The sequence below is a fragment of the Castor canadensis genome, chromosome 4, assembly GCF_047511655.1.
Source record: "Castor canadensis chromosome 4, mCasCan1.hap1v2, whole genome shotgun sequence".
In the NCBI taxonomy this organism is placed as follows: domain Eukaryota; kingdom Metazoa; phylum Chordata; class Mammalia; order Rodentia; family Castoridae; genus Castor; species Castor canadensis.
Genome location: NC_133389.1, coordinates 68661129 through 68676081, shown reverse-complemented (window position 1 = coordinate 68676081; position 14953 = coordinate 68661129). Strand labels below are relative to the sequence as shown.

General features: G+C 36.5%; 1 protein-coding gene across 1 annotated transcript in view; it reads left to right on the top strand.

The window, feature by feature from the left end:
* The window catches only part of Twsg1 (twisted gastrulation BMP signaling modulator 1), a 72508-nt gene extending 57756 nt beyond the window's left edge, over positions 1 to 14752 (top strand). Inside the window, exons 4-5 of the mRNA XM_074070424.1 lie at positions 1719 to 1985; positions 11375 to 14752. Coding sequence (XP_073926525.1) covers positions 1719 to 1985; positions 11375 to 11556 — 449 coding nt within the window. The 3' untranslated portion in view covers positions 11557 to 14752. The remainder of the gene's footprint in view (positions 1 to 1718; positions 1986 to 11374) is intronic.
* Positions 14753 to 14953: the final 201 nt, after the last annotated feature.

Below are 14953 nucleotides of genomic sequence, written 5' to 3'. Positions count from 1 at the left end.
TCTCCATTTATACCCAATAGATAATGAAACAAAAATGTAACATGATTTAACTTTTAAAACTACAGTGTTAACAAAAGGAAACGCAGAGAGCTCTGTTCCAGTTCCTATTCCTTCTGAACAACCTATCTCAAAGCATAGTGGTTTATTAGCACAATAATTTACCTCACAAAATCTGCATTTGGAGAGAGAAGCTGAGGTGGCTTCTCTCTGTTCCATGAAGTGCCAGCTGGGACCACTGGGGCTGATTGAATATTATCTCAGTTCTTTCCTTCATAGCAAAACTCCTGAAGTTTTGTATAATCACTGACACCAGTTTTCTCCTTTAAAAATTATTTTTAAAAAAAATTCATTTTGAAATAATTTCAGATATGTAGAAATTTTGCCAGAATGGTAAAATGACTCCTGTATTCACTCACCAAGGTTCCCCAATTATTATTTTTTATCACATTTGTTCCATTGCTCAGTATTCTTCCCTCTCTCTCTGTGTATGTACACATACACTTTAAAAAAATTTTAAAACACAAGCTTTACCATTGATGTCTCATCACTACTAAATACTCCAGTCTGCATTTCCAGCAATACAGACATTTTTCTATAAAATACTATACACCCCTCCAAACCAGGAAGCCAACATTCGGACAATATTGCCACAGAAACTGCAAACCCCATTCAAATTTCACCAATTATCTTGTTTCTCTTGTTACTTTGTGGTTCAACCAAGATCGTATCTCGGAATATGTGATGGGTTTAGTTGTTGTGTCTCTTCAAACTCATTCAATTGAAAATTTTCCTTAGTCTTTTCTTTGGCAGTTTTAGAATATTGTGTAGGGTGGATCTCAGTCTCTGCCTATCAGATGCTCACCATGACCAAACTTAAGTCACACATTCTAGGGAACACCATCATTGAAATGACACTAGATGCTTGCATCAGGTGACATACAGCATCCACCTGTTCCACCACTAGTGATGTTACCCTTGATCTTCTGATTATATTGATTTGTGCAAGATTTCTTTACATCACGTCAGCATTAACCTCTTTGTAACTCATAGTACTTTATGGAGAGTTTTCCAGGATAACACCAATACATTCCTCATCAAATGGATGCATTAACATCCATTGACAATCCCCGTTTGATCAAACACCTCTGTGATGGTGACAGGTGATGATTTTCTGTTTCATCCTTCTACATTTAATTACTTGGTACAGAAGAGCTTTCCCTTCACTTACATTTGTTCATTTATTTATACAAGGACTCACTGAATCCTGTTTATTCTCTAGGTAGTAACTCACTGTTAACTACTTTAATGCTCAAACTATTGATTTAGTCAGTGGGAGTCCCTTCAGATTGCCTCTTGTGTGTTTCATTCATTGAGCACTTCTTTACTTTTCTGACACCAAAAAATGTTCCTGATTCACAGCATATTTGTACTACCCCAGCTCTGGAATCACTTTTTCTTCAAAGAGTTCTAGTGACTGTTAGTGAAGCATAGGTATTCAGAATACAAGATCTGGGTACCCAGTTTCTCATAGCTACTTGGGTGGGTGCCATTACTTCTAGGTTCTCTTGGGATTAAAAAAGGGTAGGAAAGTAATCTCCATATATTAGAAGTCACACAATTTTAATATGTGGACCTTTGTTTGCAGGGGAGTAACTAACAGAAGTCTAAGATGTTTCTGTCAGTGAAAAAAATAAATTTACTCTCTTTTTCTCTCCCAGGTATGTGTAACCCTCGAAATTACAGCGACACACCTCCCACTTCCAAGAGCACAGTAGAGGAGCTGCATGAGCCCATCCCATCCCTCTTCCGGGCACTCACGGAAGGAGATACCCAGTTGAACTGGAACATCGTTTCCTTCCCTGTTGCAGAAGAACTTACACATCATGAGAATCTGGTTTCATTTTTAGAAACTGTGAACCAGCCACACCACCAAAATGTATCTGTTCCTAGCAATAATGTTCATGCACCTTATTCCAGTGACAAAGGTACCTGCCAAGTTGAGTCTTCCTATTTTTCCCCTTGTGTGTTCTGTTGTTATGATTTATGAAAGCTGCATTGGATTATCTTTTGGAGCAGCTTTTTGGTTTTTGAATTTGTATAGTCTGAGGTAGATTCTAGATTTCTATAATCTGGATCCCTGAGTAGATGATGAGGCATCTCGACATATTATCTAGATTGCTCTGTACTCCTGGTGATAAGAGACAGTGTAGGAAAAACAGGTAATTGTTCCTAATTCTGTTATTTATTTATGTTAGGCGTTAACTACTTTTTGGTGTTTTTTTTTGTTTTTGTTTTTGTTTTTGTTTTTTAATAAGATGGTGTCTATGCTGTTTACCTAATACAGCATTGCTCACCATCGGGTAACAGTTACAGTGTCCTGTGATGAAGTCAAGCTTTTATAGTAGCATTGGTGCTGAAGATGATAGTTTTTTATGAGCAAGTTTGTATTGCAGGCATCCCATTTCCATTTATAAACTATTCCCTACCAGCTCTCTGCAAATGGGTGCTGTTGGTCACAAAGGGAATGACTTACATAAATCTGAGCTCTTTTACTAATGAGGATAAATCATACTATGATTTTGGAATGTAAAGGGCATGTAAGCTTTGTAAAGTCTTTGATATGATCTAGTAAAAGGTACCACACAATTTATTATAGAAAAAATAAGACAACTAGGAAAATTGCAGCTATGTCTTAAAGCATGAGGAGAATTACGTAGAAATAGCAGAATTTGTACTCTTTATTTGGCTATTTGTTGTGCCCTTCATTACAATCCTACCTATACAAGGACTGGAGGTGTGTCTCAAGTGGTAGAGTGACATTCCTACCTATAATAGAACTTTGGATGTTAATAGTAAAAGCAAAACAGCTTTTGTTAAATGACAGTAAGAAGTTTTATTTTCTGGGGTAGTGGGGCATAGCTCAAGTGAAGCCTTGGGTTCAATTTCCGGTAGCTTGGGGACAGGGAAGAATTCTTATTTCATTTATTTGCTTGCTTGCTTACTTACTTATTTATTTATTGGTGGTACTAGGGGTTGAGCTTAGGGCCCAGTGCTTGCTAGGTAGGGGCTACCACTTGAGCCTCTCTGCCAGTACCTTTTGGGTTGGTTATTTTTGAGACGGGGGTCTCACTTCATGCTCAGGCTGGCCTGGCCTAGGATCCTCCTGTTTGTGCTTCCGCATTTAGCCATGGATGACTGGCTACTGTCAGCATCCCCAGCCATTGTTTCAAATGGGGTCTCGTGACTTTTTACCCAGCTGGCCTTGAACTTCCATCCTCCTAATCACTTAGTACTTAGGCCAAAGTACTTTATAAAACAAATTCTAGGTCTTTGAAAACATCAGAAATATGTGGAACAAAATAATAATAAAATGTGCTATCATTTCCCTATTATTAAAATGTAATGAAATCATAAATATTTAATAATTTATAAATTTTTCTCAAAGTTTCTTAAGTTAATGAAAGTATTAGCAAGAAACTAATTCTTGAAAACCCATGTGTCCTTCCAAACAGCTAAAGGTTCTCTCCATGACACCTTTCCTAAGTGCCTCTTCCTCCAAATACTCAGCTACTTCCTTCTCTTCCTCCTGGCATTTGTGGTTCTGTTTTTAACAGATAGGTCTACTTTTTTCTACTCAGTTCCCAGTTCTCTGATTACTCTCTGAGTCCATAATAGCTAACCCATGTTAGGTGTTGATAAGTAGGTGTTGAATAAACAGATGAAATGAATTTAGTAGGTTCCAGTCACTTGGAAATTTGAACATGTTCACTTCCTGTTCACTGTCAGTTGCTCTGGTTTATGTCGTCTGGTGCTATGCTACCTCTTAGGTTTCTTTTTGTTGTTGTTTTAGTTTGTTTTTTAGGTTTTGGGCTAGCTTTGCCAGGGCTCCTTTTTCTGCTTCTGAAGTAGCTGGGATTACAGGTATGTACCACCACAGCTGGCCTTTTCTTTTTTTTTGAGACAAGGTTTCACTGTGTAGCCCAGGCTGGTCCCAAACTTGGGATCCTCCTACCTCAACCTCATGAATACTGGAATTACAGGAATGTGCTACTATACCAACCCTGTGTTTCCTCTTTTAACCAAGTCCATCTTAGGTTCCCAGTGATGGTCCTGCATTTCCCTGAATTGGGCTTGGCTCCCCCTTGTCCCCATGTAAACCATACCTACCTTTTTGGACATTCCTCTTCTGTTGCCTCAGAGCTTTGCTTTTCATTCTTCTTTCTAGCACAAATCCAGTTTTTTCTATTACGCCTTCTTACTATTCAGATCTTAGGTGATAACAGTTCTGTAAGTGGCTCTGTAAAAGATAACTGAGCCTTTGATCATGTAGCCTCTGTTAATGGTTTCTATTGCCCTTTGTTTATTTCGTGTACCTTACACTCCTAGCTTGGTAGTTCTATGGGATTAACCACCAGGAGAACTGAAAATGGAAACAGTCAATCCAGTCAAAAGTGATTGTCTTGTTGGAAAGTAGAGCTAAAAATCATTACTAATATTTTTTCGGAAGTATTGGGGTTTGAACTCAGGGCCTGTGCTGGTTGACCAGGTGCTGTAACTACTTGAGCTACATCTCAAACCCTTTTTGCTTTATTTTTCAAGTACGGTTTTGTGATTTTTGCATAGGCTGACCTCAGACCACCACCATCCTACCTACACCTCCCACGAAGCTAGGATTAAAGGTGTATACTAACATACCTGGTTTGTTCTTTGAGATAGCATCTTGATAACTTTTTTGGCTTGGCTGCCTTCAAACCTTGATCCTCCTGTCATTGCCTCCCTAGTTGCAAGGGTTAAAGCTGCGAACCACAACAACCTGCCTCGTTATTAGTATGATTTAATGACTAATGTGTATTGCTAAACACTGCATCATTTGAATTACCTAAGTAATTCTACTTTATTGATTTATTTTTAAGCCATTTACAATTTATTATTTATTTATTTATTTATTTATTTAATTTTTTTATTCATATGCGCATACAATGCTTGGGTCATTTCTCCCCCATGCCCCCACCCCCTCCCTTACCACCCACTTCGCTCCCTCCCTTACACCCCACCCCCTCAATACCCAGCAGAAACTGTTCTGCCCTTATCTCTAATTTTGTTGAAGAGAGAGTATAAGCAATAATAGGAAGGAACAAGGGGTTTTGCTAGTTGAGATAAGGATAGCTATACAGGGCATTGACTCACATTGATTTCCTGTGCGTGGGTGTTACCTTCTAGGTTAATTCTTTTTGATCTAACCTTTTCTCTAGTTCCTGGTCCCCTTCTCCTATTGGCCTCAGTTGCTTTTAAGGTATCTGCTTTAGTTTCTCTGCATTGAGGGCAACAAATGCTAGCTAATATTTTAGGTGTTACCTATCCTCACACCTCCCTTGTGTGCTCTCGCTTTTATCATGTGCTCAAAGTCCAATCCCCATGTTGTGTTTGCCCTTGATCTAATGTCCGCATATGAGTGAGAACATACCATTTTTGGTCTTTTGGGCCAGGCTAAACTCACTCAGAATGATGTTCTCCAATTCCATCCATTTACCAGCAAATGATAACATTTCGTTCTTCTTCATGGCTGCATAAAATTCCATTGTGTATAAATACCACATTTTCTTGATCCATTCGTCAGTAGTGGGGCATCTTGGCTGTTTCCATAACTTGGCTGTTGGAAATAGTACTGCAATAAACATGGGTGTGCAGGTGCCTCTGGAGTAATCTGTGTCACAGTCTTTTGGGTATATCCCCAAGAGTGGTATTGCAGGATCAAATGGTAGACCAATGTTTAGCTTTTTAAGTAGCCTCCAAATTTTTTTCCAGAGTGGTTGTACTAGTTTACATTCCCACCAACAGTGTAAGAGGGTTTCTTTTTCCCCGCATCCTCGCCAACACCTGTTGGTGGTGTTGCTTATGATGGCTAGTCTAACAGGGGTGAGCTGGAATCTTAATGTGGTTTTAATTTGCATTTCCTTTATTGCTAGAGATGGTGAGCATTTTTTCATGTGTTTTTGGTCATTTGAATTTCTTCTTTTGAGAAAGTTCTGTTTAGTTCACTTGCCTATTTCTTTATTGGTTTATTAGTTTTGGGAGAATTTAGTTTTTTAAGTTCCCTGTATATTCTGGTTATCAGTCCTTTGTCTGATGTGTAGCTGGCCAATATTTTCTCCCACTCTGTGGGTGTTCTCTTCAGTTTAGAGACCATTTCTTTTGATGAGCAGAAGCTTTTTAGTTTTATGAAGTCCCATTTATCTATGCTATCTCTTAGTTGTTGTGCTGCTGGGGTTCCATTGAGAAAGTTCTTACCTATGCCTACTAACTCCAGAGTATTTCCTACTCTTTCCTGTATCAACTTCAGAGTTTGGGGTCTGATATTAAGATCCTTGATCCATTTTAAGTGAATATTGGTATAGGGTGATAAACACGGATCTAGTTTCAATTTTTTGCAGACTGCTAACCAGTTTTCCCAGCAGTTTTTGTTGAAGAGGCTGCTTTTTCTCCACTGTATATTTTTAGCGCCTTTGTTAAAGACAAGTTGGTTATAATTGTGTGGCTTCATATGTGGGTCCTCTATTCTTTTCCACTGGTCTTCATGTCTGTTTTTGTCCCAGTACCATGCTGTTTTTATTGTTACTGCTTTGTAATATCTTTGAAATCAGGTATCGTGATACCTCCAGCATTGTTCTTTTGACTGAGTATTGCCTTGGCTATTCGTGGCCTCTTGTGTTTCCATATAAATTTAATGGTAGATTTTTCAATCTCTTTAATGAATGTCATTGGAATTTGGATGGGAATTGCATTAAACATGTAGATTACTTTTGGGAGTATAGACATTTTTACTATGTTGATTCTACCAATCCACGAGCATGGGAGATCTCTCCACTTCTATAGTCTTCCTTGATCTCTTTCTTCAGAAGTTTATAGTTTTCCTTGTAGAAGTCGTTCACATCTTTTGTTAGGTTTGTACCTAGGTATTTGATTTTGTTTGAGGCTATTGTAAATGGAATTGTTTTCATATTTTTTTTTTCAGTTTGTTCATTATTAGTGTATAGAAATGCTAATGATTTTTCTATGTTGATTTTATGTCCTGCTACCTTGCTGTAGCTATTGATGATGTCTAGAAGCTTCTGAGTAGAGTTTTTTGGGTCTTTAAGTAGTAGGATCATGTCATGTGCAAATAGGGATATTTTGACAGTTTCTTTACCTATTTGTATTCCTTTTATTCCTTCTTGCCTAATTGCTGTGGCTAGGAATTCCAGTACTATGTTGAATAGGAGTGGAGATAGTGGGCATCCTTGTCTAGTTCCTGATTTTAGAGGGAATGGTTTCAGTTTTTCTCTGTTAAGTATAATGCTGGCTGTAGGTTTGTCATACAGCTTTTATAATGTTGAGGTACTTTCCTTCTATTCCTGTTTTCCTTAGAGCTTTTATCATGAAATGGTGTTGGATCTTATAAAAGGTTTTTTCTGCATCTATTGAGATGATCAAGTGGTGTTTGTCTTTGCTTCTGTTAATGTGGTTTATTACGTTTATTGATTTTCGTATGTTGAACCACCCCTGCATCCCTGGGATGAAGCCTACTTGGTCGTGGTGAATAATCTTTTTGATGTGTGGTTGAATTCGGTTTGCCATTATTTTGTTGAGGATTTTTGTATCAGTGTTCATTAAGGAGATTGGTCTATAGTTCTCCTTTTAGGAGGTGTCTTCTCCTGGTTTTGGGATAAGTATAATACTGGCTTCATAAAATGTGTTAGGCAGTTTTCTTCCCTTTCTGTCTCGTGGAACAGTTTAAGGAGGGTTGGTATCAGTTCTTCTTTAAAGGTCTGATAGAATTCAGCAGACAATCCATGAGGTCCTGGACTTTTCTTTTCAGGGAGATTCTTGATTGCTGCTTTAATTTCATTTTGTGTTATAGAGCTATTCAGGTGATTAATTTCCTTTTTTTTCAGTTTTGGATGATCATATGTATCTAGAAATCTGTCGGTTTCTTTAAGATTTTCAAATTTATTTGAATATAGGTTCTCAAAGTAGTCTCTGATGATTTCCTGGGCTTAAATGGTGTTTGTTGTTATCTCCCGTTTTGCATTCCTGATTCTACTAATTTGGGTTTTTTGCTGTCCTCATTTAGTTAGGTTTGCAGGGGGTCTGTCCATCTTGTTTATTTTTTCAAAGAACCAACTTTTTGCTTCATTAATTCTTTGTATGGCTTTTTTGGTTTCTATTTCGTTGATTTCAGCTCTTATCATTATTATTTCTCTCCTTCTATTTGTTTTGGGATTTGCTTGTTCTTGTTTTTCTAGGAGTTTGAGATGTATCATTAGGTCATTGATTTGGGATCTTTCAGTCTTTTTAATATATGCACTCACGGCTATAAACTTTCTTCTCAGGGACTGCCTTTGCTGTGTGCCATAGGTTCTGGTAGGTTGTGTTTTCATTTTCACTGACTTCCAGGAACTTTTTAATTTCCTCTTTTATTTCATCAATGACCCATTGTTCATTAAGTAGTGAGTTATTTAGTTTCCAGCTGTTTGCATGTTTTTTGTCTTTACATTAGTTGTGAGTTCTAGTTTTATTGCATTGTGATCAGATAGTATACACGGTACAATTTCTATTTTCTTATATTTGCTGAGGCTTCCTTTGTGCCCTAGGATATGATCTATTTTGGAGTAGGTTCCATGGGCTGCTGAGAAGAATGTATATTGTGTAGAAGTTGGATGAAATGTTCTGTAGACATCAACTAGGTCCGTTTGATCTGTTGTATATTTTAGATCTAGGATTTATTTATTGATTTTTTGTTTGGATGACCTATCTATTGATGATAATGGGGTGTTAAAGTCTCCCACAACCACTGTGTTGGAGTTAATATATTCTTTTAGGTCCTTCAGGGTATGTTTGATGAAGTTGGGTGCGTTGACATTGGGTGTGTATAGGTTGATAATTGTTATTTCCTTTTGGTCTGTTTCCCCTTTTATTAGTATGGAATGTCCTTCTTTATCTCGTTTGATCAATGTAGGTTTGAAGTCTACTTTGTCAGAGGTAAGTATTGCTACTCCTGCCTGTTTTTGGGGGCCATTGGCTTGGTAAATCTTCTTCCAGCCTTTCATCCTAAGCCTATGCTTATTTCTGTCGGTGAGATGGGTCTCCTATAAACAACAAATTGTTTGATCTTCCTTTTTAATCCATTTGGTCAAACGGTGCCTTTTGATGGGGGAATTAAGTCCATTAACATTAAGTGTTAGTACTGATAGGTCTGTGGTGATTACTGTCATTTAGTTGTCTTAGTTGTTTGAAGGTTTGAATTTGTGTACCCAAGTTGAGGTTACTCTCTACTTTCTTGCTTATTCTTTTCCTGTAGTTTGGTGCTGCCTACCCTTTCATGGTTATGTTGGGTTTCAGTTTCTGTGTGCAGAATCCCTTGAAGAATCTTTTGTAGCGGTGGCTTTGTGGTCACATACTGTTTTAGTTTCTGCTTATCATGGAAGACTTTTATTGCTCCATCTATTTTGATTGATAGTTTTGCTGGGTAGAGTATCCTATGGTTGAAGTTATTTTCATTCAGTGCCGGGAAGATCTCACCCCAAGCTCTTCTTGCTTTTAATGTTTCTGTTGAGAAGTTTGCTGTGATTTTGATGGGTTTACCTTTGTATGTTATTTGTTTTTTCTCTCTTACAGCCTTCCAATATTCTTTCTCTAGTTTCTGAACTTGTTTTTTTAATGGTGATATGTCGTGGGGCAGTTCTATTTTGATCTGGTCTGTTTAGTGTTCTGGAGGCCTCTTGTATCTGTATATGAATATCTTTCTCTAGATTTGGGAAATTTTCTGTCATTATTTTGTTGAATATATTACTCATTACCTTTACTTGCACCTCTTCTCCTTTTTCGATGCCCATGATTCTCAAGTTTGGTCTTTTGATGGAGTCGGTGAGTTCTTGCATTTTCTTTTCACAGGTCTTGAGTTGTTTAATTAATAAATAGTTCATGGTTTTTCCTTTAATTTACCATTTCATCTTCGAGTTCTGAGATTCTGTCTTCTGTTTGTTCTATTCTGCTGGATTGGCCTTCCGTTGTTTTGCAATTCTGTTTCTTTGTTTTTTCTGAGGTTTTCTATATCCTGGGTCGTTCCTCTTTAATGTTGTCTATTTTTTGTCCTGAGTTCATTTATCTCTTTATTAATCATGTTCTCTGTTTCACTTTGGTGTTTATACAGTGCTTCTATGGTTTCCTTTATTTCTTCTTTTGCTTTTTCAAACTCTCTGTTTTTGTTGTCTTGGAATTTCTTGAGTGTCTCCTGTACATTTTGGTTGACCATATCCAGTACCATCTCTATAAAATTCTCACTGAGTACCTGTATTATGTCTTCTTTTAAATTTTTCTTGTGGGCTTCGTTGGGTTCTTTGGCATAGTTTATCTTCATTTTGTTGGCGTCTGGATCTGAGTATCTGTTTTCTTCATTTCTCTTTGGTTCCTGTAGTAATTTTTTGCTATGGAGGAACTGGTTTCCCAATTTTTTGTCTTCCTGTCATTGCTCTTGTTGTTGTTATTGTCCCTGTACTGTGTGCAATTAAGTATTTTCTGGCTTGTAATAATAGCACTAGTGATATTTAGAATGGAAGGATAAGAGGGGATGCAAGGCAAAGAAGTTAAAGAAAAGGGAAAAACAAATAATCAAGTAGAAAAAAAAACAAAACAAAAAACAGAAAAAGTTTCAAAGACATAAACAGGGAGAGACAGTGTACTAATCAACCGTAAGCTTGTCCGTGTCTTCCCAAGCCGTCTGGGCTCGGGCGTCTGGCGGCCCGGGCGCCCTCCTGGTTTCTCCATTTAACGTGAAGTGAAGATTCTCTGTGCACGTTGGAGGTGTGGAGGGGTCAAAGTTTTGCCTCTTCTCGGTGGCCTTGCCTACAAGGTGTGTCTCCAGTGTCTCTGCAAGATTTCACTTTAGGAGGCATGCTTTCTGCTTCCTCCCTCTAGTCGCCATCTTGGAATCTCCGTAGTTTTACTTTATTGTAAATTCTCTGTATAACCTTAGAACAGTATTTTTCAGACTTCTTTTTGAATAGAGATTTATCTCTTCATAGGAAGCCTATCAGACATACTCAGCTGTATAGTTTAACAGATCATTTTAAAGCCCAATAGTCTGTAAGTCACATTCTGAAGTTTGATAGCAGCCATTAAGAAAGCCCTTTGCTTTGTTCATCTGAAGTGGAAGAACTCTCAATGTAATTAACAAATGAAGATCTTTTTTTTTACACCTCATCTTTGTTCTGTACAGACCAGCAATAAGAGAACTAACACAAGTAATGGTTGGCATTATTCAGTTGTGTAGCAAAACATTTTGTTTTCATTTTCTTGTGCTAAAAATTGAGAAAAATCTTAATTTTTTATTTTTCAGAGCACATGTGTACAGTGGTTTATTTTGATGACTGCATGTCCATACATCAATGTAAAATATCCTGTGAGTCCATGGGAGCATCAAAATATCGCTGGTTTCATAATGCCTGCTGTGAGTGCATTGGTCCAGAATGTATTGACTACGGTAGTAAAACTGTCAAATGTATGAACTGCATGTTTTAAAGATGGAAAAGAAATGTAAACCAAAGCAATTTAATCAAAAAGAAACATAAATTACTCAGTGAGTCTACTTGGTTGTAGAAGAATGCCAACAAGTTGTGAAGATGTAAAGAATTTGCAGTAGGTTACCTTTAAAGTATATATTCAGGAATATGTTAAATTATACGATTATAACTGCTCTTGCTAAGTTTATTTCCCAGGAGCAAAATGTCTTTTCCTTTGGGTCCATGTATAGCTTTGGTCATATGGGAAACAGGTGTTCAAAATGTTCCTGGAAAGATCTGAGATTTTTAAAGAAAGCCTGATGCTGTTATGCTGTTTTCTTCTGGTGTTCCAAAGCTTTCTGTTTTGAAAGTATTAGCAAAAGACTATTAACCTGAGCTGTGTTTTCTTTTACTGCTACTCCTAAGACACTGAGTGCATCATTCTTCAATGTGCCTTATAATATTCATCTGTTTTATAAGTAGGTTATTCAGATATATCACTCTGACAACTCACATAAAAATTACCATGAAAAACTTAATTTCAGGCTTTTTTTTATATTGGTTTTAGAAAGTAAATACTTACTGTGGTTTGCAGTCAAAAACTGTTACGTGCCGGTAGCTCTTGCGTTTAATCCTGGCTATTTGGGAGGCTGAGATTGGGAAGATTGCCGTTCAAGGCCAGTGGGCAAATAGTTTGCCAGACTCCATCTGCAAAATAACAAGATCAAAATGGTCTGGAGGTATGGCTCAAGATGTAGAGTGCCTGCTTTGCAAGCATGAAGCCTTGAGTTCAAATCTCTGTCCCACATGGGAAAAAAAAAAACCTCTTACATGGTAGAATCTATACTATAATACACATACTGACAGTGCTTTACAGAGAGTTTCTTAGTCTCTTCTATTCCCCATCTAAAGTGCTGATCTAGCCAATAGAGTCATCTCTGCCAAGAATTTCAGGGTACACCTTTGAAACTGTATAAATACATAGTGAGGGTACTTAGTGAGTTAAAGTATTTCCGTCAGCTAAAGTCCTAGCTTAAATAGCACTGGGGCTTGGGAATGACTGCCAAATCAGATTCCACTGAGAGCACCCAGGAAGGAGCTGTCCTCTTGTAGGGAATCAGCATAGGTAAAAGCAAGGCTGTGTTGGGAGAAGGAATCAGCCAAGTATTAGCACGACAGAACCAGGTTCCTCAGTAGGTATGTGATGAAAGGGGAATTATGGAAATTTGAGGAAATGAGCAGGGGAGGATAAAAATGCTGGAAACTATAATGGAGGTTAACTTAATAAATATTTATGTTCATTTTTGTTATTTTGTAATCTTTCACTTGGATCTGTTCTATTTGGATCTAATGTTCTTATAAAACAAGTGTATTGTGGAAGACTAGGATTCTGAAATTGAAAAATATTTCTATTCAAGATGTTCACTCTAAATATACTACAGAATTATTTAGTTGTCTTATATGATGTTTCAATAGAAGATAAGCTAAAATACTGTGTGGACTTCATAGTAATAAAATCCTCATATTCAAGCATGAATCAAAAAATAAGTATATTGCAGACTCTTAAGTTTTATGAGTTGCTTATTTCTCTAGTGCATATTTGAATTATAAGTAACTTTTTAGGAATACCTCTATATGTCACATATTTTAGTATCTAAAAATAGTGCTCTTGGATGGATACATTTTATATTATTCATTATTTGAACAGTCGTTAGTGACAAGATTATTTGTGATATTATGATTAAGTATTACAAAATTTAAAGCCTTGACACCTTTCCTGCTCTTTCAGATAACTCTAATGAGTATTCAAGATACTTAGCCTTTTAAGACTTTGAGAATTAGCTTATGGGTATATTTGATAGTTAGACATTATGGTATCCTTTCTTACTTTTATCTAGGGTGCCTCTGTTTAAAGTGCCTTAAATACTTTTAAGACCCTTCGTCATTAGCACCTAGAGAGCTGAGGGTTCTCTTGAATTTGAGAAGAAGTTTTAAAGAAATCTGCAACAGGCTGCTTTATTTCAATTTTGCTAGTTTTCAAGTAATTTCACACCTATGAGTGGAGGAATGCTTTTGTGTTCATTGGCCGCATGCTTCATGTTTTCTTAAGATGACAACAAACATTTTAAAAGAGCATTCATCTTTTTTTTAGCTCTTCCTTATTAAATTTTAAAATGCAATCTCTTTTTTGCCCGCTACATTTCTTAGTGGATAATTTCTTAACCATATTATTTTAAGTGATTTTTCTTATCTCTAGTTCTCCCACTAGAAATTAGCCCCAGTGAGGTAGTGTCTTTACATTCAAATTTTGCTTATTTCTTCTGGTCTACCAAGGGCTTGAGAAAAGTTCACCTATAAGATTCTATTTCTAGTTCTGCAGTGCATTCAAGGTTTTGAATAATGTTTTTCCATTATAATAATGTTGAAAGTACAACATTTGAGAAGCCAATGGCCTCACTAAAATTTGGACCCTCTTTACCATTCTGGCATATTCACTGCTATATTGAAGCTTTGGTAAAAATTCATTTTTCTTTTTTAATCAAAAACTATGTTGTTTCCTTTATTATAATCAGATCAAAAAACATCAGATTTTAAGGGATAGGGATGTAATTCAGTGGTAAAGCCCTTGCCTAGCATGTGCAAAGCCCTGGATTCAATCCCCACAAAATAAATAAATAAATAAATGAAGACCAAAAAAAACCAACCCACTAGATTTTAAATTAGGAAGTCCTTTCCTATAATAAGACATGCTTGCTAGCAGGTTTTTCTGTTGTTTTCTCCCCCCATAATATTAATTGTTATTTTAAGTGTATTCATAATCATAGTACAAAATCAAATGATAATTAAGTAAAATCTAGTGGGTTTTTTTTACATGAGATGCTATAAAAGAGAGGTCTTCACGTAAAAATATGACTTCTAAAGTTGCAGAAAACACATTGATAAGATACTAGAATATTTGAACAATATATCTATAAATCAGAATAACATCAAAATGAAACAAACTAAAACTGTTCTGGATAATGAGGTAATTATAAATTAGCCACATTTTAAAAATTCATTTTTATGAAAGCTTCTTTGAAGATGTTAAAATCTATTCTGCATTCCAAAGAGTCTATGTTTATTGTATTTTACATGATCTACAATATAGAAAATTGTATTTTTTCTTTAGTTGTCTCTAAAAACAAAAAGTATTTTAATAAAAAAATTGAAATGAATGTGAGTCATGGTTTCGTTAATTTCAGCATAGACCACCAAAATAAGACTGACATTCCTGTCTAGTGAAGTTACCATTTTAAGGATCAGTGAAGCAAGTCCTTTTCTCTCTGACTGTCCCCACAGATTCTTTTGGAATGGGGACCTTTGAAGTTTGCTCTCAGCTTCCTTGGGTGTTTCATTTATGGGAGAGCCTTTGAAAC